At 39.2% G+C, this 23801-nt stretch overlaps 1 protein-coding gene and 1 long non-coding RNA gene across 2 annotated transcripts; one reads left to right on the forward strand and one right to left on the reverse strand.

The window, feature by feature from the left end:
- The first annotated feature begins 4175 nt into the window (after positions 1–4175).
- LOC120565422 (macrophage mannose receptor 1-like) lies at positions 4176–23393 on the forward strand. Its single transcript, XM_039811225.1, has 7 exons — positions 4176–4220; positions 6244–6284; positions 18947–19324; positions 19565–19912; positions 20274–20645; positions 22069–22395; positions 22774–23393. Coding segments are annotated over exons 1-7 (1809 nt in total). The 5' UTR covers positions 4176–4218; the 3' UTR covers positions 23115–23393.
- Positions 22972–23660, reverse strand: LOC120565451. Its single transcript, XR_005640252.1, has 3 exons — positions 23601–23660; positions 23292–23352; positions 22972–23101 (listed from the first exon to the last, which is right to left on the reverse strand). It is a non-coding gene; the product is annotated as an uncharacterized LOC120565451 (long non-coding RNA).
- Between the last annotated feature and the right edge of the window lie 141 nt (positions 23661–23801).

Raw genomic sequence — 23801 nt, forward strand, 5'->3', positions numbered from 1 at the left:
AATCTTTGGGTTATATTAAGTTGTCAAATTACTTATTTTATGTACATTCTACTCAGAAATGTCCGTGCAAATTGTTACCTTAACTTTGTTTTAGTAACTTAATTCACTTTAGCCAGAATAAAATACACATAGCAATTCCTTTTTATGATCAAACCTTTTATTGTAAAAGCAAAATAAACTTATAAACTATATTATTATAGTACTATTTTATAATTTATAAGCAAAATAAACATGCCTACTTACACAAAAATAAATTAAAAATTCACACCCAAATCAGTTTTAACGGGAGACTTCAGTATTTTTCAACCTGGGCCCTATTTCCCCATGCGTGTGTGTACCAGACTGATGGGGAGAAGAATATCTTTATATAGTCCAGTATTGAGGAGAGCGCATCAGCCGGTGGCCACAAAATGAGCTACAACGTAGTTCTAAGAGGCAAATGCGCCCGTCAATGTGTGTTCACAAATAGTGCTCCTTTTTTCCCTGGAACAGGCTCAGGTGGTTACTCTAAGTCCTGACAAAAGTATGGAAAGCATTTCCCTTACCCTTCACTTGTTTCGCGTGTAAAACCAAGTCTCCTAAGAACTACGTTTCAGCTCGTTTTGTGGCTGCCAGCTGATACGCTCGCCGTCAATACTGGACCAATTAAAGATATTCGTCTCCCCATCAGTCTGGCATGCACGCACACACAGACACACACACACACACAGACACACACACACACACACACACACACACACACACACACACATGGGGAAATAGGGCCCAGGTTGAAAAATACCGAAGTTCCCCTTTAATCAAAATTAAGTGTGTTTGGGAGCTTCTAAGTGAAATACTTAGGGGCTTTGTACTGTAAAGGCTTTTACAAGGAAGTTGCCCTTAAAAAATTATTAATATAAATTTTGGAGGACCAATCCCCTGAATCCAGTGCTTCATTCTCTGTGCATGGTAAAGAATACAATAAAAAAACACCATGTGAAAAGGAATACATACATTAAATGTTGCTGGTGTTGGAAAAAACATATTAAACAGCTACATGTGTTCTCCATGGCGAATATAGAGGCATGTTTTCCCAAGGGACTTTGTAAAATAGTGTCTGATACGGTGGCCCTGAGGCCACCGCGCGTAACAATAAGACAACACATGCAACTAAACCACCCGTTAATCTTATGGTGGACATGTGTTGTGATATTTAAACAAATAATCCATCAACGGCGAAATAAAAGCCTCTTATTACTGAGGCCGGTCTGAGAGCCCTCAAGCTTAGAGCGGGGCCTCTGAGCAGGACTGTCTGAGCGACAAGTTAAGCGGCCCCGGCAGGCGCTAGCTGGCTGGTTGCGTCACTTTATGGAGCTCCTCAATTCCGAAAACTTTGAAGCAAATTGTCAATTCGGCAACGATTTACGCAAGACTGCCTATATTCAAAATCTAAAGATTTCATTTCTCCGCCTAAAACGCGTATTCAGAAGTGAATTTAGTGATGAATACAATGGCGAAAATATTTAAAAATTGTCCTGTTGCTGGTCTGTTTGTTGTGGTTTAGTTGCATGTGTTGTCTTATTAGTGCGTGCTGTGGTTTAGTTGCATGTGTTGTCTTATTAGTGCGTTTTTTTTGCTGTGGTTTAGTTTGCATGTGTTGTCTTATTGTTGCATGCTGTGGTTTAGTTGCATGTGTTGTCTTATTAGTGCGTGCTGTGGTTTAGTTGCATGTGTTGTCTTATTGTTGCATGCTGTGGTTTAGTTGCATGTGTTGTCTTATTAGTGCGTGCTGTGGTTTAGTTGCATGTGTTGTCTTATTAGTGCGCTGCTGTGGTTTAGTTGCATGTGTTCTTATTGTTGCATGCTGTGGTTTAGTTGCATGTGTTGTCTTATTGTTGCATGCTGTGGTTTAGTTGCATGTGTTGTCTTATTGTTGCATGCTGTGGTTTAGTTGCATGTGTTGTCTTATTGTTGTATGCTGTGGTTTAGTTGTATGTGTTGTCTTATTGTTGCATGCTGTGGTTTAGTTGCATGTGTTATCTTATTAGTGCGTGCTGTGGCCTCTCAGGGCCACCGTAGTCTGATACATATTAACACTTCCAAAAACTGGCAAGCACACTAAGCATTGTAAGTAGTTGTAGCTAATGAAGTGCCGACTGTCAACAGTACAGGTGCTGTTTCTAGCACAACAAAGCTTTACAAACAACAGTGCATCATATCCTGTTGAATTTGAGGACAGTCTAATTCTTAAATTTTTAGCACAGCAGTTTACTTTTAAAGACATTACCTTCGGACTGGCTTTCAGCCCATCCAGCTCAAGGAATATCTTTTTTAATACCTCAAAAGTATTTTTCAGTTCTTTTGGACAGCTGAGGTTGAGTCCCGTATATCAGCCCCATTAGCAAGGCACAGGCTCTTGGGTACGTCCAGTGGTGTGTCTCAAATCGTGCACTTCTGTACTTATACTAGCTATTTGAGTACACTCAAAATGTCACTCGTCGAAGTGTGGTACATGCAGTGCACTAAAAGTACCCGGATGGTGCACTCATAACGGCGGGCAAAAGTTGAGAGTGGATCGATGGACACTTTCCACACTCAACGGTCGCCATCTTGGCTACACAGTGGAAGGGCGGAGCTAACAAAAGGTGAAAAACTTTCGATAATGGCGGCCGCGCAGCGGGCGCGAGACCCAAAAGTAAGTTCAACATTAGTCTTTTTGCTATACTTGTTTAACATATAAGCCACCTGTTTATGTATGTGTGGTTAATTTTGCAGTCGGTGATGATTTTTGTACCGCGAATTATAACGTTTATTTGTACCGTAATTTGAGTCGCTATCAAGCTAGCTTTAGCTAACCTTAGCTAGCTGACAGCGGAGGTTACCGGTACTTCTATACTCTTTATTTAACCACTGGCAAGTTATAACCTAGCTAACGTTACATGTGTTGTGGTATATGTGTGGCACAGTGGCCCGGGGCATAGCAAAGGCTTCGGCTAGGGATGCACCGATCCACATTTTTTCACTTCCGATCCGATCCCGATACCTGAATTTGGATATTGGCCGATACCGATACTATTCCGATACCAGAGCTGTGCTTGCTTTAAAGCGCCCATATTATACTCATTTTCAGGTTCATAACTGTATTTTAAGCTTGTACCAGAATAGGTTTACATGGTTTAATTTTCAAAAACACCATAATTTAGTTGTACTGCACAGCTCTCTCTCACTGCTGCAGATCCTCTTTTCACCTGGTTTCTGTTTTAGCTACAGAGTGAGACCTCTTTTCTTCTTCTTCTTCTGTACTATCTTTGATTGCACCTTCCTCGCATGCTGTGTGCTCAGATGTAGATCATGTCAGCTAGCTAACTCCATAGAAGTAAAAAAGACCGTTTCTCCAACTTCAGTCACTTAAGGCAGGATTAGCTGGGAGACTTCTTCTAAACCAGGGAGAACATGTAAGTAGTTCTTTTGTAGATTATGGTGAACTTGTGTGTGTTGTAGCAGTGCTTTGCTATTACGAACGAGGTACCATAATAGTGTTAGCATAGTGTAAGGCATTAGCATGCTTTAAGTTAAGACAGTTTTTCCTTATTTTCATTTTGATCTACTTCTTAAAATAAGTTATCAACTTACTAAACATGTATATGTAACCAAAAATTAAATTTTTTATGAAAGCTCATGATTTTAAGCTTTACTTACTGATCCCATTAATGATTTTTTAGAGTGTATTTATATATATATATATATATATATATATATTATATATATATATATATATATATATATATATATATAATATATGATAATATATATATTCAATAGTACACTGCATATATCTATATTATTCTTACTACTATTATAATGTAAACCAACTGTACACTACTGTCTACACTGCAGTATATGTCTTGTCCTGTCTATACTTGTATATCACATTACACTTTTCTGCTCTTTCTGCTCTTCTGGTTGGACAAAAACTGCATTTGGTTGTCTTTGTCCTCTGCATGATGACAATAACGTTGAATCTAATCTGATCTAATCTAATGTTTAGATGAAGGTAACAGGGGGATGTTTCCAGACAATGATACAGATCTGACACGTCTTATATTTTAATATTCAAATGATGACAACAAAGGGACAGCCAGAGTGTATGAAGATGATTAATAAAGTGTTGAGATCAGTCTCCGTCAGCACAGAGAGGGAGAACCATCAGAGCAGAGAAAAGCTGTGGACATTCACAAGATGTAAGTTATTAACTATATAAGTTATATAAGTTATAAACTATATAAGTTATAAACTCGGCTGTTTGATTTCACATTTTAATGTCTGTGTTGTCTTCCTGTCGAAGGGGCAATTCTTACCGATGTTTTTTCACATTTTTCCTGCGCTGTTTTTGTTGTTTTTCCCCACGTTTTTGAAGCTATTCATGACATTTTTGTCACTCTTTTCAACGTTTTTTTTTAAATCATTTTTTCTCTCAAAATGCAATAAAAAATTTAATAAAACACCCAAATTCAATGAAAGTATTCAGCTGATCCTGTATTTTACTTTATTATTTAATGGTAAGGTTTCCAGTTTTCATTCAAACTCCTTTTGCTTATTTCTCAATATTTAATCCTCCTTTTGTCTTTGTGTCAAATTTGACCAGTTATCAAAATGTCTATATCAGAAATATGGGTTTCTTTTTAACCAAATGACCCAAAAATAATGGATAATGGATGGTTCCGTATAACGGTCTTCACAAGTACAATGAATGATCACTATACTTTCATCACATTTTGAGTGTTTATTTAAATTTTATAGCATTTGAAAACAATGTAAACGGTTTCTAAACAGTATTTGGACTCAACTTTGATATACACCAGTCTATGATTATCCATCAACATACATTACTCTAATATTAGTCAAAATAATTCATAATTTCTGCTTTTTGACTAAAAAATGTGGTATAATTTCCTTTAAAAGAGGTTTATTGACCATGAATTCCAAAAACAAGAGTAACAGTACAGTGGTAATAAATTGGTGAGTGGTGAGTGCGACAGTACTGGTGGAGTATGACCTGGTGTATTTTTTTGTGCATGTGTGTGTGTGTTGTGTGTGTGTGTGTGTGTGTGTGTGTGTGTGTGTCTGTATGTGTGTCTCTGTGCGGTGTGGCGTCGTGTGTGTAGGCGTGTGTGTGTATATGTGAGTGGGTGTGTCTCTGTGTGTATGTATGTTGGTGTATGTGCGTGCGTGTCTGTGTGTGTGTGTGTGTGTGTGTATGTATGTGTGTATGTGTGTGTGTGTATGTGTTTGTTTGTGTGTGTCTGTGTGTGGTGCGTGTGTGTGAGTGTGCGTCCTGCGTTTTATTTTTACATTTTGTTACCTTTGTGATTTTTAAACAATTTTTTTTATCATTCATTTTTCGACCTCTTTGACTCTATTTATTTGTTTTTGCTTTTTTCTGCATTTTTATTTTGTATTTCCTGTATGCTATTTTAACCGTAGGAAACCTACACACCTCATTTATGTTTCTTTAACTACGGGACAAAGTCTGGGTAATAACCTGCCAGAACATTCTCTGGTATTTTACAGACTTATTATTTAGAGAGTATTTAGGACGAACGTCCAGAACGATTGGCCTTCACAGAAACTTTTAAACAAACATTACATTTAAGTTCTGTTTACAGTAAATAAACAATAAATATACTTTTAACGTGTATAGAGCCAGCATATTTCCAAATGTAAATGGGTGAATTAAGGGGTATCTGTAGGGATCCATCCCATAATGTTGTCAGACACTTAGAATAATAATCTGAGTCTGTCAGTGGCAAAAACAGAAGAAGACATTTTTAAAGATAGTTGTTCCCATCAGTCACTGAGACACCAACACATGGGAACATAGAGTCCAGGTTGATGAAAACCCAAAGGTTACCCTTTAAGATGCAGCTGAATGTGATGAATAGTTAAATCTCTGATTTGCATCCTGAGGGACTGGGTTACACACTGTATCCCTAAACATAAAGACAGGCTGTTCTTCTGTCTGTTTCCCCTCACTCCGCCAACATTTGAATATAATCATATCATTTTCATATTTATATTTGTCACAAATTCAAAAAGTCCAACTTATGAATGCAAGCGCACAGTTCAAGGTGTTACACTGTTGACTTTTTTAACTTTTTTGTAACCTCAATGAATTCAACATCTTTTCCAAAAGTCAGTGAGTAATCGTGTAAAATAATCCTGATTTCATACCCAAAAATAACTGTGTTTATTATCATCTAACAGGGTGAAGATGCAGTGGAGTCTGTTTGTGTTCATTGTGATGGGTAAGTGGATCATCTGGACAGCTCACTCCTCATCAACTCCAAGTCACACTTCAGTTAAGAATATGGTTGATTTATAAACGGTAATTATTATTTTTTTTTTCAACCTGGATTTTCCTGTGTAAGTGGCAGACAGACTCAGATTATTATTCTAAGTGTCTGACAACATTATGGGATGGATCCCTACAGAGATAGACCTTTTAGTTAAAGAGTAAGATCCTTTTAGTTTAACATGAAACAGCCCCGAAATCACCATCACCAAACTCCACCAGACTCCATGTAAATAATCAGGACTTTTAGCGTGTATAGAGCCAGCATATCTCCACCAGACTCCATGTAAATAATCAGGACTTTTAGCGTGTATAGAGCCAGCATATCTCCACCAGACTCCATGTAAATAATCAGGACTTTTAGCGTGTATAGAGCCAGCATATCTCCACCAGACTCCATGTAAATAATCAGGACTTTTAGCGTGTATAGAGCCAGCATATCTCCACCAGACTCCATGTAAATAATCAGGACTTTTAGCGTGTATAGAGCCAGCATATCTCCACATGTAAATGGGTGAATTAAGGGTTTATTTCAACCAAACCAGAGTGGTGATTGTTGGAACAGTGGAAAGATGAACCAAGACGGCTTTTAATAGTTTAATTTTATTTTTCTGTCCACTTTTAATGAAGTGTGTTTTATGATGCTTAAATTATTTATTTTTTACATGGAGTCTGGTGGGTTTACTGAATGCAATTTGGCGGATGTTTTATGTTTAAAAAAAGGATGTTTTTTATTTTGTTTCTGTCACAGGACACCATATTTTGATAGCATATAACATATGCTACCATGTTAGCATATTTTAGCATGTTAACAAATTAAGTCTGGTGGGTTTGGTGATGGTGATTTTGGGGCTATTTCATGTTAAACAAAAAGGATCTTACTCTTTAATATCAGTCACTCAGACACAAAAACATGGGAAATAGAGTCCAGGTTTAAAACCAAAACAAAGTTACCTTTTAATGAACAGATGCTTGTCTAGCTCTGCGCTCCATCGCTGCAGTTTCTTCTCTGTTATCAGGTCAGAGTTCCTCCATTGGGGGTCAGCTGTATGACTACCACTTCATTGGAGAGAAGAAGACCTGGAAAGAAGCCCAGAAGTATTGCGCAAAGAGAACCACACTGACCTGGCCACAGTGTCTAACCAGACAGACATGAAGAGACTCCTTAACTCCACAACTGCAAAGTATACGCCGGAGCCTGGATTGGGCTGCAGCGAGACTGGCGCTGGTCTCTGCCGGGGGTGGAGTACAACAAGAGTAAATGGTCTGCACGACAGCCGGATAATCATAACAATCAGGAGAACTGTGTGTGCATGAAGATGAAGATGGATAACACATGGAATGACGACTCTTGTTCTCAGTCCTTTGGTTTTATCTGCTACGGTGAGAATATGTGGCTCATAGAGACTGTTCTCCGATAAAAAACTCCCCCAGAAGTGGTTTGTTCCAGCATTTTTCTGACCTAAAATTCAAGTTTGTAGTGGCGGCCCTCTTAGTGGCCGTAGTAGTTCTGACTTTTGTCGCCCCCCACCCTCTAATCTGACCCACAGAGTTTTCCATCCTCATATCTAAACCTGAGAAATGTTAAATCAAATTTAAAATGAACACTTTTTTTTGTGCTTTTTTTAACGTTTTTGTCCAGTTTTTTTAACACTTTTTCATCCACGACCATTCTTAATTAAACCATTAATACAAACTTCTATTAGTTATACACTTATTCTGGAATTCATGTTCAATTAACCTTATTTATATGAAATTATTTCAAATTTATGAGGTAAAAAAGCAGAAATTATGATTTATTTTGAGAAATATTTAAGATCAGAGGATGAGTGGATCACAGACTGGTTCATGTCAAAGTTTAGTCAGGATACTTTTTTATATCATTTAAAAAAAAATTAAATGCTCTGAAATTGAATAAAATACCCAAAATTTGACAATTATAGAAACTTTGAAAATGGGTCAAATAAAACCCAAGGACAACATGAGGGTTAAACACGTTGTTAATGTTGTGTAATGGTCCCAGTTTGGTTAGGAACGTGACGTAGCTCTGTTTATTCCCTAAAGTTAAAAAACTCTCTGTTTCCTTTTCTTTTCAAAGGGGACAAGAACCCCGGTCTCCTGGGGGAAAGTCCTGGGTGTGTTTGACCCTTTCCCCAACCTGCCTCCTACCCAAGGGGGTAAGCGAGCATCCACAAAGCCTTCCTCCTATGGAAACATTCTGATGCTACCTAGCCATCACCTCCCGTTAGCATCCCATTGACTCCCATTCATTCTGACGTCACTTTGACAGAGAATAACTTTACATCTGAAGACTTTAAAGACTCGATTTGTCCGTTGTTTATTTCTAAAGAAACACGACAATATATAAAAGGCTCCATTACCTTGTACCTCACATTATGGCTCCTTAGCAGACGCTTTTATAAAAATAGGCTAACGATTGGGTCATAACCACGAGACTTACTGTCACACAGTAGAGGAATTACCGTATAGTACAGGAGAAGCTCACAGGCAATTGGGGGGACGTGGAGGCATACAGTCAAGGGAGAAGGCCATAGAGAGTCCATTAAAGCATCAGAACAAAATATTTCAGCTACGTTTTGATGGTCTGGAAATACTTCGGTATGTGGCAAGTGAGTTCATATGAAGGAACATTTAGATTTCTCTCGGCACAGCTACCAGAAGATTTCACACTTTCAGACAGGTTGCTCACGTCACATCTATGTCTTCAGGCTCAGTTTGGCGCTGTGCAGTAACGCTCAGCCAGCACCGGGAAAGAGACTTCTGACATCCTTCACTGGTCTCCGTCGAAGTCTATGGTGTCTCTGGGTCCGTTTCATTCACTGTCCATGGGACTTCCTCACCTTACTTCCTGTTTTTCTCCCGTCAGAACTACAACCACTAGAGCGCCCCGCAACTACAAACATCAATATAGGTCAGAATGATGCTGGAACAAACCACTTCTGGGGGAGTTTTTTAGGGGAGAAGAGTCTCTGAATTGATATCACATTATTGTTTAAAATAAGAAAATACCTTTTTTTGTCATTTATGAGATTTTACGAATCAAAACAAAAAAGTTTGTCTGTGTGTTCCACAGAAAACAAGAAACCCAACAAAACATTTCATATCATTGACAATAAGATGAAGATGAACTGGACAGACGCTCAGAGCTTCTGCAGAAAGAATTACACTGACCTGATCAGTGGAGTCAACCAGATAGAACTCTTCAAGACTCAGTACCAGAATGATACAGTACAACACGACGGTAATGATTATTTCTGGATCGGCCTGTTCAGAGACACTTTCTGGAGTTGGTCAGATGGGAGCAGTTTCTCTTTCACATCCTGGGATCAAGGTCAACCTGAGAAGACATGTGCTGTGACTACGTCAAATGGAAATTGGAGCTCTGATCACTGTAATAACACCAAACCCTTCTTCTGCTACAACGGTGAGTTTATCAGAAGGTCTATCTAACGGTACTGTACATCTACATCTGTTTAATGATTCACTTTATTTATTAGTTTATTAGAAGAAGTATGCCTGCACCATTTCCAACTTTTTGTTAAACAAATTGAATTTAATATAAAAGGCAGCACTAAAAACAGAACTACAGCCAAAAATGTTTTCTCAAAAGCCCAGAATCTTTTAGGCCAATTTTACTGTCTTTTAAAAGGCTGTAGCGAGCTCCATTTTAAAGTTAGAAAGAAGATGAAGAAGATACTAGAATCTTAAAAAAATAGATGATCTAAGGAATCCATTTAGTTCCACATCCTGACTTGTTGGGAAGGTGGATATATAAAGTTTTAATAGTTTCTCTAAACATACTAGCTGCATCACTGTCGTGCCAATAATGATGTTAAATCAAACCCTATGGTGTAATATTCCTTCATCACAAAATATATAATCTAATGTTACAGCTGTTATTTAAACTATCCTGTTTGTCTCTACGGGCGGAGCATTTGGGTCTCTGTCACTGATTGTCTCCACCCCTGATTGTCTCCGCCCCTGATTGGCTCCTCCCCTTATTGACTACTCCCCTGATTGGCTCCGCCACTAATTGACTCTCCTTCTCCCCTGACAGATTCAGTGATCCTGATCAAGGAGAGCATGATCTGGGAGGATGCGTTATACTACTGCAGAGATCACTATGGCGACCTTGTCTCCATCACCAACCTGGACGAGCAGCGCTGGGTCCAGGAGAGAGCCAAGATGGCCTCCACTCCCCACGTGTGGATGGGACTGCGCTACACCTGCACTCTGGACTTCTGGTTCTGGGTCAGTGACGAGACGGTCCACTACACCAACTGGGGCCCCGACCAGCCTGGGGACGACTGCAACATGTCTGGAGCCATGGACCGAAATGGAACTTGGGTCAAACTGATTGATGATGACAACCAGCTTAACTTCATCTGTTCCAAGTAAAAACCAGCAGAATGTAACTAAGTACATTTTAACAGTGTGGGATTAATACTTTTACTTAAGTTAAGGATGTGTTTTATTAATTTACTCACTTTGTTTGCATTGGTGTGACGTTGACATACTGTGTGTCCTCTGGGATTATTGAATGGCATTCTGGGAAATGTAGGAAACAAACCGCGGGGGGAGAGATGTGACAGCAGATATTAAACTGAGGATGTAATCCTGGAACATGAATGATTACCATTTGTTATTTTCTGAAGTTTTTGTTAATTTCTCTTAAAGTGTCAAGTTCTGGTGAATATCTGATGGTTATATTATATAAAATCTGATTCTGATGATCACATTGTTTCTTGAGTTTTATGTAACCAAAGAATAGTTTTCTCTGAGTCTAAATAAACTGTTAAACCACAGAGTGGTCCTCTTTTTTCACTAAACCAAAATCCTGTTATCACATCATGAATGGTTTGTGTTTTTACTGGGGGTGTGTGTACTGGGTCTGTGTGTGTTGGATTGCTAACGTTAAATGGTGATTATTAATTGAGCAGCTGATCAACATATTAAATGATATGTTTAACACGTTAGCTTAAAGTCACAACTTTAAAGAACTTGAAGCAAATAAAACCAGCTAGTTCCCCTGTTGTTACTTTGGTTATTTCCTCCTCCCAGAACAGACAGGATCAAGGAGAGTTTTGCAGTAACTGCATGGCCAAATTAATCCGAACACACGAGCTACTGTATGACCGGTTACTGCCCAGCAAAAGGCTAGTTTTTAACCCTTGGGTTGTTGACCATGAACTTGTTGTCCATCAAGGTCAAAAGCGAATATGAATTTTTAGTGCTTTTTCCAGCATTTTTGGCCCTTTTTATGTTTTTGACACTTCTTAAAACGTTTTTGGCTCCTTTTTCAACGTTTAAATTTTAAAATCATGGTCAATAAACCTAATTGATATGACATTATACCTAAATTATGAGTTAAAAAAGCAGAAATTATGAATTATTTTGACTAATAGTTAAGATTAGAGGATGTTGAGTGAAACAGACTAGTTTAGTCAGAATACTGGTTTAAAACCATTTAAACATGTTAATATAATTCAATAAAACACCCAAAATTCAATAAAAGTTATCAATGTTGATCATTGTATGGATTCCATACAACACACATCCATGCATCCATGTTATTTTGGGAAAAGGAGCGCGTGCACGGTGAGAGATCCATAAACCCACTGTGATGCACTCCAGATTGTATTGCAATGATTTATTCCTCCAAACGTAAAATACAGTTAGAGCTGCAGTTACCAAATGTAAAGTTACTTTGTGAAACTAAATAAGTGTGTTAGTGCGGCGGTCAACAGAAAAGGTTTTCTCCCAGGCCCCCCCACCCCCTCTCTCAAAGCCCCAAAAACCCAACAGGTGAACAGGTGAAGCAAACACATATGTTATCACTTCCGCTCAAACCACCATGAAAACGCCCACCACTGACAATACAATAATCAATCAATAATATAAATGAGACCATAAACAACATACAGTATGTGGCTCCTACAGGCAGCTACAGACAACGAGATCTTCACCTGTTCAACTATAACTTTAACACATAGTAGGCAAATGTCCTGCTGTTTTTACAGACAAGTGAACTACCACAGACAGACAGGGAAACACTGGAGCACGTCAGTCTCTAAACGGTGTAACCGTGTTGCTATGGTTTACACACACACACACAACACACACACACACACACACACACACACACACACACACACACACACAGGTTACACACAGACACACACACACACACAGACACAGACACACACACACACACACACACACACACACACACACACACACACACACACACACACACACACACACACAACACCACACACACACACACACACACACACACGTGGACCGACATGTTTCCTCTGAACGGTGTGAAACAGCTTTGAGTTATTGCTTTCTCTCGTTTTATTGGCTGTGTCCCAGGTGATAGCCAATCAGCAGAGACGTGTCTGTAACCTTATGGTAATAAAAAGGCAGGGGTGACTGCGACCCAGGTGTAAGAAACTGCCAATTAGATTAATATTCTTATTAATTGGAGGTACCATAACACATAGGTGTAATTCATGGGGGGTGGGGGGGTTACAACCCACTCCCCCAATAATCAGAATTGGGCTTTTTTCTGAAGCCTTTGTTCCTTTTTAATGTTTTTGATGCTTTTTTGGAACGTTTTTGTCACATTTTCAATGTTTTTGTTGCCTTTTCTGAAATTTTTGCTGCTTTTTTAACCTTCAAACACTGTTCGTTGCTACACCCTTAATTTACTGTTCACGGTCAGATTTGACCGGACAGTTTTAACTGCCTTTATTTAAACATAAATACCAATAAAAATGACAAAAAGTATTTTAAGTAGTTTAATAGAACATTTATTGTAAATTCATTAACATTTACAACGTGTGTGTGTGTGTGTATGTGTTTCTGTGTGCATGCATGCGTGTGTGTGCGAACATTGGTGGTTCACATACACAAGTGGCAACATGATAACATAAACTGACATGAACTTTGTGTGTGTGTGTGTGTGTGTGTGTGTGGTGTGTGTGGGTGTACGATGTTTTGTGTGTGTGTGTGTGTGCGTTTCTGTGTGTGCGTGCATGCATGTGTTCGAACACTGGCGGTTCACATGCACAAGTGAAGTGTGTGTGTATGTGTCTATGTGTGTGTCTGTTTGTGTGTGTGTGTTTGTGTGTGTGCGTGCATGCATGTGTGTGCGAACATTAGTTGTTCACACACATGAAGGACATGTGAAGAGGAGTAGTAGAAGGAGTATGATAGGTGTGACAGAGATGGGTTCCTATAATTTACACAAGATTGATTTTTTTGACAGGTGTGGTTCACATTTGGGGAGAAGTACATCAGTTCAAGAAAACACTGGGCTCCCATCATTTACTCTGAGCTCTCTAGTAGAAAGTATGATTCATGTGTAGAATGGGCAATACTCTTTCCCATTCGTTTTGTATGGCGGCCATTTTTGACCATAAACAAAAAAAGTGTGACCAAGTTGAATAAATCACTCGAAATTCAAAGAAAGTAGACACAATTAATTATATATGTTGACATGCCTTTTGTGAAGGATATCATAAGGTATTGAGGCAATCGGATGGAAAATATTTATGGTACAGGGAATGAAATCAGTCATTTTTCACCAGAACAGTGTTAGAAGGTTAAAGGTTTTTGTTGATTTCTTCTTATCATAGTCATACTGAGAACCCAGAGAGAGTTGTGTGGAGCTGATCGTCTTAATTATCTTTGTAGCAACTCATTTGCTAATGGCTTGAATGTTACGACGTTTATTAAACCTACAGAAATAATAAAAAAGTTAACGATGAGGCTCCTCTACGTCAATTAATGCAACAGACGCAGGATTTCCCTCAAACAGGATTAGTTTGAAATGTTTAGAACAAAGAAGGCTACTTGCTAGTGGCTACAAATAAACACAGGTCATTATGTTTCTCCCTGAATATACTGAGGCTCAACGGGCTGAACTTGCAGCTTGGGGGCCCCCAAGTGGCTGCAGGGTCCCCCTAATGGCTGCAGGGCCCCCTAGTGGTTGCATGGGCCCCTAGTGGCTGAAGGGCCCCCTAGTGTCTGCAGGGACCCCTAGACGCTGCAAGGGGCCCTAGTGTCTGCAGGGCCCCCTATTGGCTGCAGGGGCCCCTACTGGCTGCAGGGGCCCATAGTGGCTGCAGGGGCCCATAGTAGCTGCAGGGCCCCCTAGTGTCTGCAGGGCCCCCCTAGTGGCTGCAGGGCCCCCTAGTCGCTGCAGGGCCCCCTAGTCGTTGCAGGGCCCCCTAGTGGCGCGCAGGGGCCCATAGTGACTGCAGGGCACCCCCCCATTGGCTGAAGCACCACTGAGACACACACACACACACACACACACACTGAAACACACAATCTGAGAAACACTCACACTGAGACACACACACAGACACACACACACACACACACACACATACACACTGAGACACACACACACACACACACACACACATACACACTGAGACAACGCACATACTGTAACTACACATATATATAGCCATATTCTACTGCTCTTCATACTATTCATCCTGCACATACACATATTCTTACTACTCTTATAATGGAACTGTTTCTGCACTACAATGGTACTGTTACCACACTGCACATATCTGAATATCCATATTTATTCTGTTTTTCTTATAATAATACACTGCATATATCTATGTTATTCTTACTACTATTATAATGTAAACCAACTGTACACTACTGTCTACACTGCAGTATATGTCTTGTCCTGTCTATACTTGTATATCACATTACACTTTTCTGCTCTTTCTGCTCTTCTGGTTGGACAAAAACTGCATTTGGTTGTCTTTGTCCTCTGCACGATGACAATAACGTTGAATCTAATCTGATCTAATCTAATGTTTAGATGAAGGTAACAGGGGGATGTTTCCAGGCAATGATACAGATCTGACACGTCTTATATTTTAATATTCAAATGACGACAACAAAGGGAGAGCCAGAGTGTATGAAGAGGATTAATAAAGTGTTGAGATCAGTCTCCGTCAGCACAGAGAGGGAGAACCATCAGAGCAGAGAGAAGCTGTGGACATTCACAAGATGTAAGTTATTAACTATATAAGTTATATAAGTTATAAACTATATAAGTTATAAACTATATAAGTTATATAAGTTATAAACTATATAAGTTATATAAGTTATAAACTCAGCTGTTTGATTTCACATCTTAATGTCTGTGTGGATTTGCAGAAGAGGGATTGTATTCTATGTAATACAGCATGTAAAATCTGATTCATATAATGATAAGGTTTCCTCTCTGATACATCGGGGTCCTCAAACGTATCACTCAAAGGTCTCCATCTAAAAAACTATACGCTATAACTAATATCTCAGTATCAACAGTTGTATGTCTTGTATACATTTAATTTTGAGGCATTTTTAGGCCTTTATTTGACAGGACAGCTTAGAATTGAAAGGGGAGAGACGGGGGGGGGGGGGGGACAGGCAGCAAAGGGCCGCAGGTTGGAATTGAACATGCGGCCGCTGCGGAGAGGACCGAGCCTCTGTACATGGGGCAGAAATATAAATGTGAATCACGTTCTTTAAACGTGATTCACATTTATATTTCTGTTTTTTACATTTTAAATTGCATAATAATTTTCCTGTGTGTGTGTCCGTGTGTGCATGTGTCTATGTGTGTGTGTGTGTGTGTCTCTGCTTGTGTGTGTGTGGTCTGTGTGCATGTGTCTGTGTGTGTGTGTGTGTGTGTGTCTGTGTGTTTGTGTGTGTGTGTGTGTGTGTTTGTGTGTGTGTGTGTGTGTGTGTGTGTCTGCGTTCTTTTCAACGTTTTTGTCACTCTGTTCAGCCTTTATGACACTTTTAACAATGTTTTTATCATTCATTTTTCGACCTCTTTGACTCTATTTATTTGTTTTTGCTTTTTTCTGCATTTTTATTTTGTATTTCCTGTATGCTATTTTAACCGTAGGAAACCTACACACCTCATTTATGTTTCTTTAACTACGGCGAGGTAGTGGTGCCCTGGTAACAACATTCTCTGGTATTTTACAGACTTATTATTTAGAGAGTATTTAAGGACAAACGTCCAGAACGATTGGCCTTCACAGAAACTTTTAAACAACGTACATTTAAGTTCTCTGTTTAACAAAGACACAAACACATGGGAACATAGAGTCCAGGTTGATGAAAACCTAAAGTTACCCTCTAAGATGCAGCTGAATGTGATGAATAGTTAAATCTTTGATTTGCATCCTGAGGGACTGGGTGATACACTGTATCCCTAAACATAAAGACAGGCTGTTCTTCCTTCCCCCCCCTCCCCTCCCAATGGCTAAACTCACTCCGTCAACATTTGAATATAATTAGATGATTTTCATATTATTTATTTTTAACACAAATTCAAAAAGTCCAACATATGAATGCAAATGTCAAAGTTCAAGGTGTTACACTGTGGACTTTTTTTTTTTTTTTTACTTTTTTGTAACTTCAATGAATGCAACATCTTTTCCAAAAATCTGTGAGTAATCATGTAAAATAATCCTGATTTCATACCAAAAATAACTGTGTTTATTACCATCTAACAGGGTGAAGATGCAGTGGAGTCTGTTAGTGTTGATTGTGATGGGTAAGTGGATCATCTGGACAGCTCACTCCTCATCAACTCCAAGTCACACTTCAGTTAACCTTTGTGTTGTCTTCGGGTCAAATTTGACCCGTTTTCAAAAGTTTCTTTATCACAAATATGGTTTATTTCAAACAAATTAACCAAAAATAATTTGGTGGTTCCCAATGATGTTCTTCGCAAGTAAAATTAATGATCACTACTTTCATTGAATTTGGGGTGTTTTATTTAATTTCAATAGCATTTGTGATCTTCCCGGTTCAATTTTGACCTGGTGGTGCAATGGGGCACTATTACGCTTTACAGCGGACGAACACACACAGGCACACATGAATGCACATTCAGAGACACACAAACACCACCCCACACACACACACACACACACACACACACACACACACACACACACAAACACATAGGCCCGGCGGGAGCCAGGTCCACTCCTCAGGATGGTTTTTGCTACCTTTTTTTTAACTATTATTTCCTATTATCTTATACCTAGGGCCATTACAAGTAGATAATGACCACCCCCAGTGGCACAAAAAACACCCTTTTTGGGAAAAGCTTTTGGTGGAATGATGTAATTGTGAATATTAAGGTACTGCAGCTACATAAATGGTCATGGAACCCTAAAGGTTTGCATGGTGTATCCTGACACACAGGGGAAACAAGCAGAAAAAGATTCTGGGAATTGCTGCCTTTTCACTGTCAAATATGACCCTCAACATACCCCAAAAGACAAAAGAATGTCTGTCCACATGACAAATTGTCATCAAAAGGGATAATTTTCAAGCACTTTATTATAGACATCACTGCCTCAAATGTACATAAAAAACTTCCCAAGTTTATAAGCTTAAATTTAAGTCCAAGGTGACCTTTTTATCTAGAGGATTACAGCTGGTATGACCAAAGTTCTCTACTGTTTTTAGTTTATTCACCATAAATTCCAAAAATAAGTGTAAAACTAGTGGTAATGAGTTGGAATGAAGTTGTCTAGAAGGTGTAAAACAGAATTGGGTGATAATTTATACTTTATGCTTTATATTATAAATAGCCAAAACAGACCAGGTCAATTTTGGGCCAATTTTGACCCAGGAAGACAACAAGTGTGATTATTGGCTGCCATTAAAAAAATTGAAATGGTTTCAAAACAGTATCCTGACTAAAATTTGACTTATACCAGTCTGTGATAACCCCAGTCACATGACTTTGGTTATATTCACACACACTTAGCACCACAAGCCCTTCTGCCTTCACGTGAGTTTTTAAAGTTATGGAGATTATGACAAATGCCCTGTGAATAGTAACCAATAAAAATCCACTTGAGCTTTGAATAAAGTGCAGCTTCAGCTTGTAACGTTTGCATCCCATCGCGCAGCATTGCCTTATATTAAGGTAAAATTTAATCAAATTAGATTCAACTTTGCTGTCTGTACAAGTACAAAGACCAGAAGTCCAACCAGAAGTGCAAAAAGATGCCTTCACAACAAAGACGACTGAAGAAGAGCGAGAAAGAGCTCAATGAGTCTGGTGGAGTTTGGTGATGGTGATTTCGGGGCTGTTTCATGTTAAACTAAAAGGATCTTACTCTTTAACTAAAAGGTCTATCTCTGTAGGGATCCATCCCATAATGTTGTCAGACTCTTAAAATAATAATCTGAGTCTGTCAGCAGCAACAACATGGGAACAAAGGGTCCATGTTTAATATGTTTGTTTAGGTAGGCATCATCCGGTGTAAGTTACTTTGTCAATAAATCTGGTGGGTTTAGTGAACGCAATTTGGCGGATGATTTTATAATTAAAAAAAAGGATCTTTTTATTTCATTTGTCTGTTAAAATAGACCACATTTTTAGTTAGCATGTATTAATCTTTAACATCAGACACTTAGACAAAAAAAAAAATAGAGTCCAGGTTTAAAAAGAAAACAAAGTTACCTTTTAATGAACAGATGCTTGTCTAGCTCTCAACTCCATCACTGCAGTTTCTTCTCTGTTATCAGGTCAGTGTTCCTCCATTGGGGGTCAGCTGTATGACTACCACTTCATTGGAGAGAATAAGACCTGGAAAGAAGCCCAGGAGTATTGCAGAAAGAACCACACTGACCTGGCCACAGTGTCTAACCAGACAGATATGAAGAGACTCCTTAACTCCACGACTGCACGGTATGCAGACGGAGCCTGGATTGGGCTGCAAGAAAACACAACAAACATCGTGTGGCGCTGGTCTCAGCCAAGGGTGGAGTTCAACAAGAGTGAGAGTAACTGGTATCAAGGACAGCCAAATAATGTAGACGATCAGGAGATCTGTGTGAGGATGAATGGTGGGACATGGGATGACGACTCTTGTTCTAACAGCTATGAATTTATCTGCTATGACGGTGAGAATATGTAGCTCATAGAGTCTGTTCTCCCCTAAAAAACTCCCCCAGAAGTGGTTTGTTCCAGTATATTATGACATATATTTAGGTTTCTAGTGGCTGGAACAGACCACTTCTGGGGGAGTTTTTCAGGAGAGGAAAGTCTCTCAATGGATATCACATTATTGTTTTGAAATAAGAATAATGTAGGATTTTATGAGACTAAATAAAATCTAAAAAGTGTGTCTCTGTGTTCCACAGAAAACAGAAAATCTGGGAAAACATTTTTTATCAGTCACAACAAGATGAACTGGCCAGAGGCTCAGAGGTTCTGCAAAGAAAATTACACTGACCTGATCAGTGGAGTCAAACAGCTAGAAGACTTCAAGACACAGCGCCAGAATGATGCAGAACCTTTCTGGATCGGCCTGTTCAGACACTGCTGGAGTTGGTCAGATGGGAGCAGTTTCTCTTTCAGATCCTGGGATAAAGGTCAACCTGAGAAGACAGGTGCTGTGACTACGTCTAACAAGAAATGTGCTACGACTACGTTAGATGGAAAATGGAGCTCAGATGACTGTGATAATAAAAAACCCTTCTTCTGCAACTGTGAGTTTAGCAGGTCTATCCAACGGTACTGTACATCTACAATAATGATTTACTTTATTTATTAGTTTATTATTTATTATAATTATGGTATGAGGTTGATCTTTGTTGAATATCTTAATAATGATATAACTCGCGGTAAATTAACAGATAAAGTGTTCTCAGTTCTGCTAAAATACAACAAACTGCCTGTCAGATTTAAAACAAATGAAATAAGTAATTTCCTATTTTTATTTGTTGAACAAATTGGATGTTCAATTGAACATGAAAGGCAACACTAAAAATAGAATGACAGTTTCCTTTTAATGAACAGATGCTTGTCTATCTATCAGCACCATCGCTGCAGTTTCTTCTCTGTTATCAGGTCAGAGTTCCTCCATTGGGGGTCAGCTGTGTGACTACCACTTCATTGGAGAGAAGAAGACCTGGAAAGAAGCCCAGGAGTATTGCAGAAAGAACCACACTGACCTGGCCACAGTGGCTAACCAGACAGACATGAAGAGACTCCACTACAATCTACTGTATCCAGCCGGAGCCTGGATTGGGCTGCACGACAAAACACCAAACTTCGTGTGGCGCTGGTCTCAGTCAGGGGTGGAGTTCAAAGAGAGTGAGAGTGAATGGTCTCCAGGACAGCTGAATAATGTAGGCGATCAGGAGAACTGTGTGAGGATGAAGAATGACATATGGGATGATGACTCCTGTACTACAACCTATAAATTTATCTGCTATGACGGTGAGAATATGTGGCGCATAGAGACTGTTCTCCCAAAAAACCCCAGAGTGGCTTTGTTCCACACGTGCCGACAGGCAAACCCAATCGCAACCTAAACGAAACACACCAACACACAAACTACACCCACACACAACCACACACACACACACACACACACACACATTTACACACATTATTCACACACACACACACACACACAACACACATTTACCACACCACATCCATACAACACACACACACACCACACAATCACACACCACACACATAACAAACAACATAACAATACCAAACAACCAAACAACATAATTAACATATATACATATATATATATACGCATATATGGAGATATATGCATATATATATATATATATATAGTATATATAGAAGTATAGATATATATATATATATATATAGGCAGAGAGAGGCAGAGAGGGAGAGAGAGGGAGAGAGAGAGAGCCGGGACATCTCAGAACGGTGTGCATGGTTGTGAAACGGTGAGCAACTGCTTTGATCAAAGACTGTGTCGCTGCCCGATGTGAGTCGAGTGCAGATGTGAGTTGAGCATGTTCAGATTTAAACGGTTTATGATTGTTGGATTGCCAACGTTATCTATATATATTATAATGTCAAAACGCCACCATTCAAGTGACAGCCTTTGGTTGCTAACTTGTAGCCAGCAGTGAACGAACTTCGTCATGTAGGTCCATTTTTATTGTATTGACATTACAGAAGTCGTTAGCAGGTACTTGGAGGCTATACTCGACTCACATCGGGCAGTGACAGACTGGAAATATGAAGTGTATGTTTGAGATATGTTTTCTCTCGTTTGGTGGGTGTGTCTCTAGTTTATTGGCTCAGGTCCCAGGTGATAACCAATCAGCAGAGTCTGTCAACGTGTCTGTAAACTCGTAAGAAAATGGCAGAGTGATCTCTCCCCGTGGGGTCGAAAATCAAGTTGTTCCACTTGTTGCATTTATTTTCGGGGTTTGTGTGCTTTTCTTTTTGCATCGTATCTGTATTTGCAGCACATTTGTGTATTGGGTTGTGTAGTGTGTATTTGCAGTGCGTTTGTGTATTTGGTTGTATTGTGTGTATTTGGTTGTGTTGTGTGTATTTGGTTGTATTGTGTGTATTTGGTTGTGTTGTGTGTATTTGCAGCGTGTTTGCTAAAAGCTGCGCATGTGTTGACAAATTTATGAAAATGTTTTCTTAATTTGCTTGTGTTTTGTGTATTTGCGTGTGTTTCATTAAGTTGCAGTGGGTTTGCCCGTGTCGGCCACCGTATGCAACAAACCACTTATGTGGGAGTTTTTTAGGGGAGAACAGTCTCTGAATTGATATCACATTATTGTTTTGAAATAAGAATAATGTAGGATTTTATGAGACTAAATAAAACTATAAAGTTTGTCTGTGTGTTCCACAGAACACAAGAAAACCGGCAAAACATTTTATATCAGTGATGATAAGAAGACCTGGCTAGACGCTCAGAGGTTCTGCAGAGAACAATACACTGACCTGATCAGTGGAGTCCAACAGATAGAAGACTTCGAGACACAGCGCCAGAATGAAGCAGAACCTTTCTGGATCGGCCTGTTCAGAGACTCTTTCTGGAGTTGGTCAGATGGGAGCAGTTTCTCCTTCAGATCCTGGGATCAAGGTCAACCTGAGAAGACATGTGCTATGACTACGTCAGATGGAAAATGGAGCTCTGATGACTGTAATAAAACCAAACCCTTCTTCTGCTACAACGGTGAGTTTATCAGAAGGTCTATCTATCTTTTGGGCCAACTTTACTTGTCATTTAAAAGGCTGTAGCGAGCTCGCATTTTAAAGTTAGAAAGAAGATGAAGAAGATAGAATCATTACAACATAGATGATCTAAGGAATCCATTTAGTTCCACATGCTAACTTGTTGGGAAGGTGGATATATATTACGTTTTAAAAAGTTTCTCTAAGCATCAATGTCGTGCCAATAATGACCTTAAATCAAACCCTCTGGTGTAATATTGTTTCATCACAAAATATATAATCTAATGTAACAGCTGTTATTTAAACTGTCCTGTGTTTGTCTCCACGGGCGGAGCATTTGGATCTCTGCCCCTGATTGACTCCCCTTCTCCCCTGACAGATTCAGTGATCCTGATCAACCAGAGCATGATCTGGGAGGATGCGTTATACTACTGCAGACATCACCATGGCGACCTTGTCTCCATCACCAACCAGGACGATCAGCGCTGGGTCCAGGAGAGAGCCAAGATGGCCTCCACTCCCCACGTGTGGATGGGACTGCGCTACACCTGCACTCTGGACTTCTGGTTCTGGGTCAGTGACGAGACGGTCCACTACAAGAACTGGGCCCTCCCCCAGTCTGGGAACGACTGCAACATGTCTGGAGCCATGGACCGAAATGGAACTTGGGTCAAATTGATCGACGATGACCACCAGCTTAACTTCATCTGTTCCAAGTAAAAACCAGCAGAATGTAACTAAGTACATTTACTCAAGTACTGTACTTCAGTAATAATGTTGGTGAGATGAGGCACTTTACTTATAGCTCAAAGTTAATATTTCAACTAAGTTACATTTTAACAGTGTGGGATTAATACTTTGACTTAAGTTAAGGATGTGTTTTATTCATTTACTCACTTTGTTTGCAGTGGTGTGACGTTGACATACTGTGTGTCCTCTGGGATTATTGAATGGCATTCTGGGAAATGTAGGAACTTATATCTCAAAGTAAATATTTCAAGTAAAAAAATCTTAATATTTTGGGGAAAAAATCTTAATATTTTGGGAAAAAAATCTTAATATTTTGGGAAAAAAGTCGTAATATTTAAAGAAAAAAAATTAGATTTTAGGAAGAAAGTAGTAATATAGATCTTTTACTTTACATTTTAACAGTGTGGGATTAATACTTTGACTTAAGTTAAGGATGTGTTTTATTAATTTACTCACTTTGTTTGCAGTGGTGTGACGTTGACATACTGTGTGTCCTCTGGGATTATTGAATGGCATTCTGGGAAATGTAGGAAACAAACCTCTGGGGGAGAGATGTGACAGCAGATATTAAACTGAGGATGTAATCCTGGAACATGAATGATTACCATTTGTTATTTTCTGAAGTTGTTATTTTTTCTTCCTCTTAAAGTGTCAAGT

Source organism: Perca fluviatilis, chromosome 9, assembly GCF_010015445.1.
Source record: "Perca fluviatilis chromosome 9, GENO_Pfluv_1.0, whole genome shotgun sequence".
In the NCBI taxonomy this organism is placed as follows: domain Eukaryota; kingdom Metazoa; phylum Chordata; class Actinopteri; order Perciformes; family Percidae; genus Perca; species Perca fluviatilis.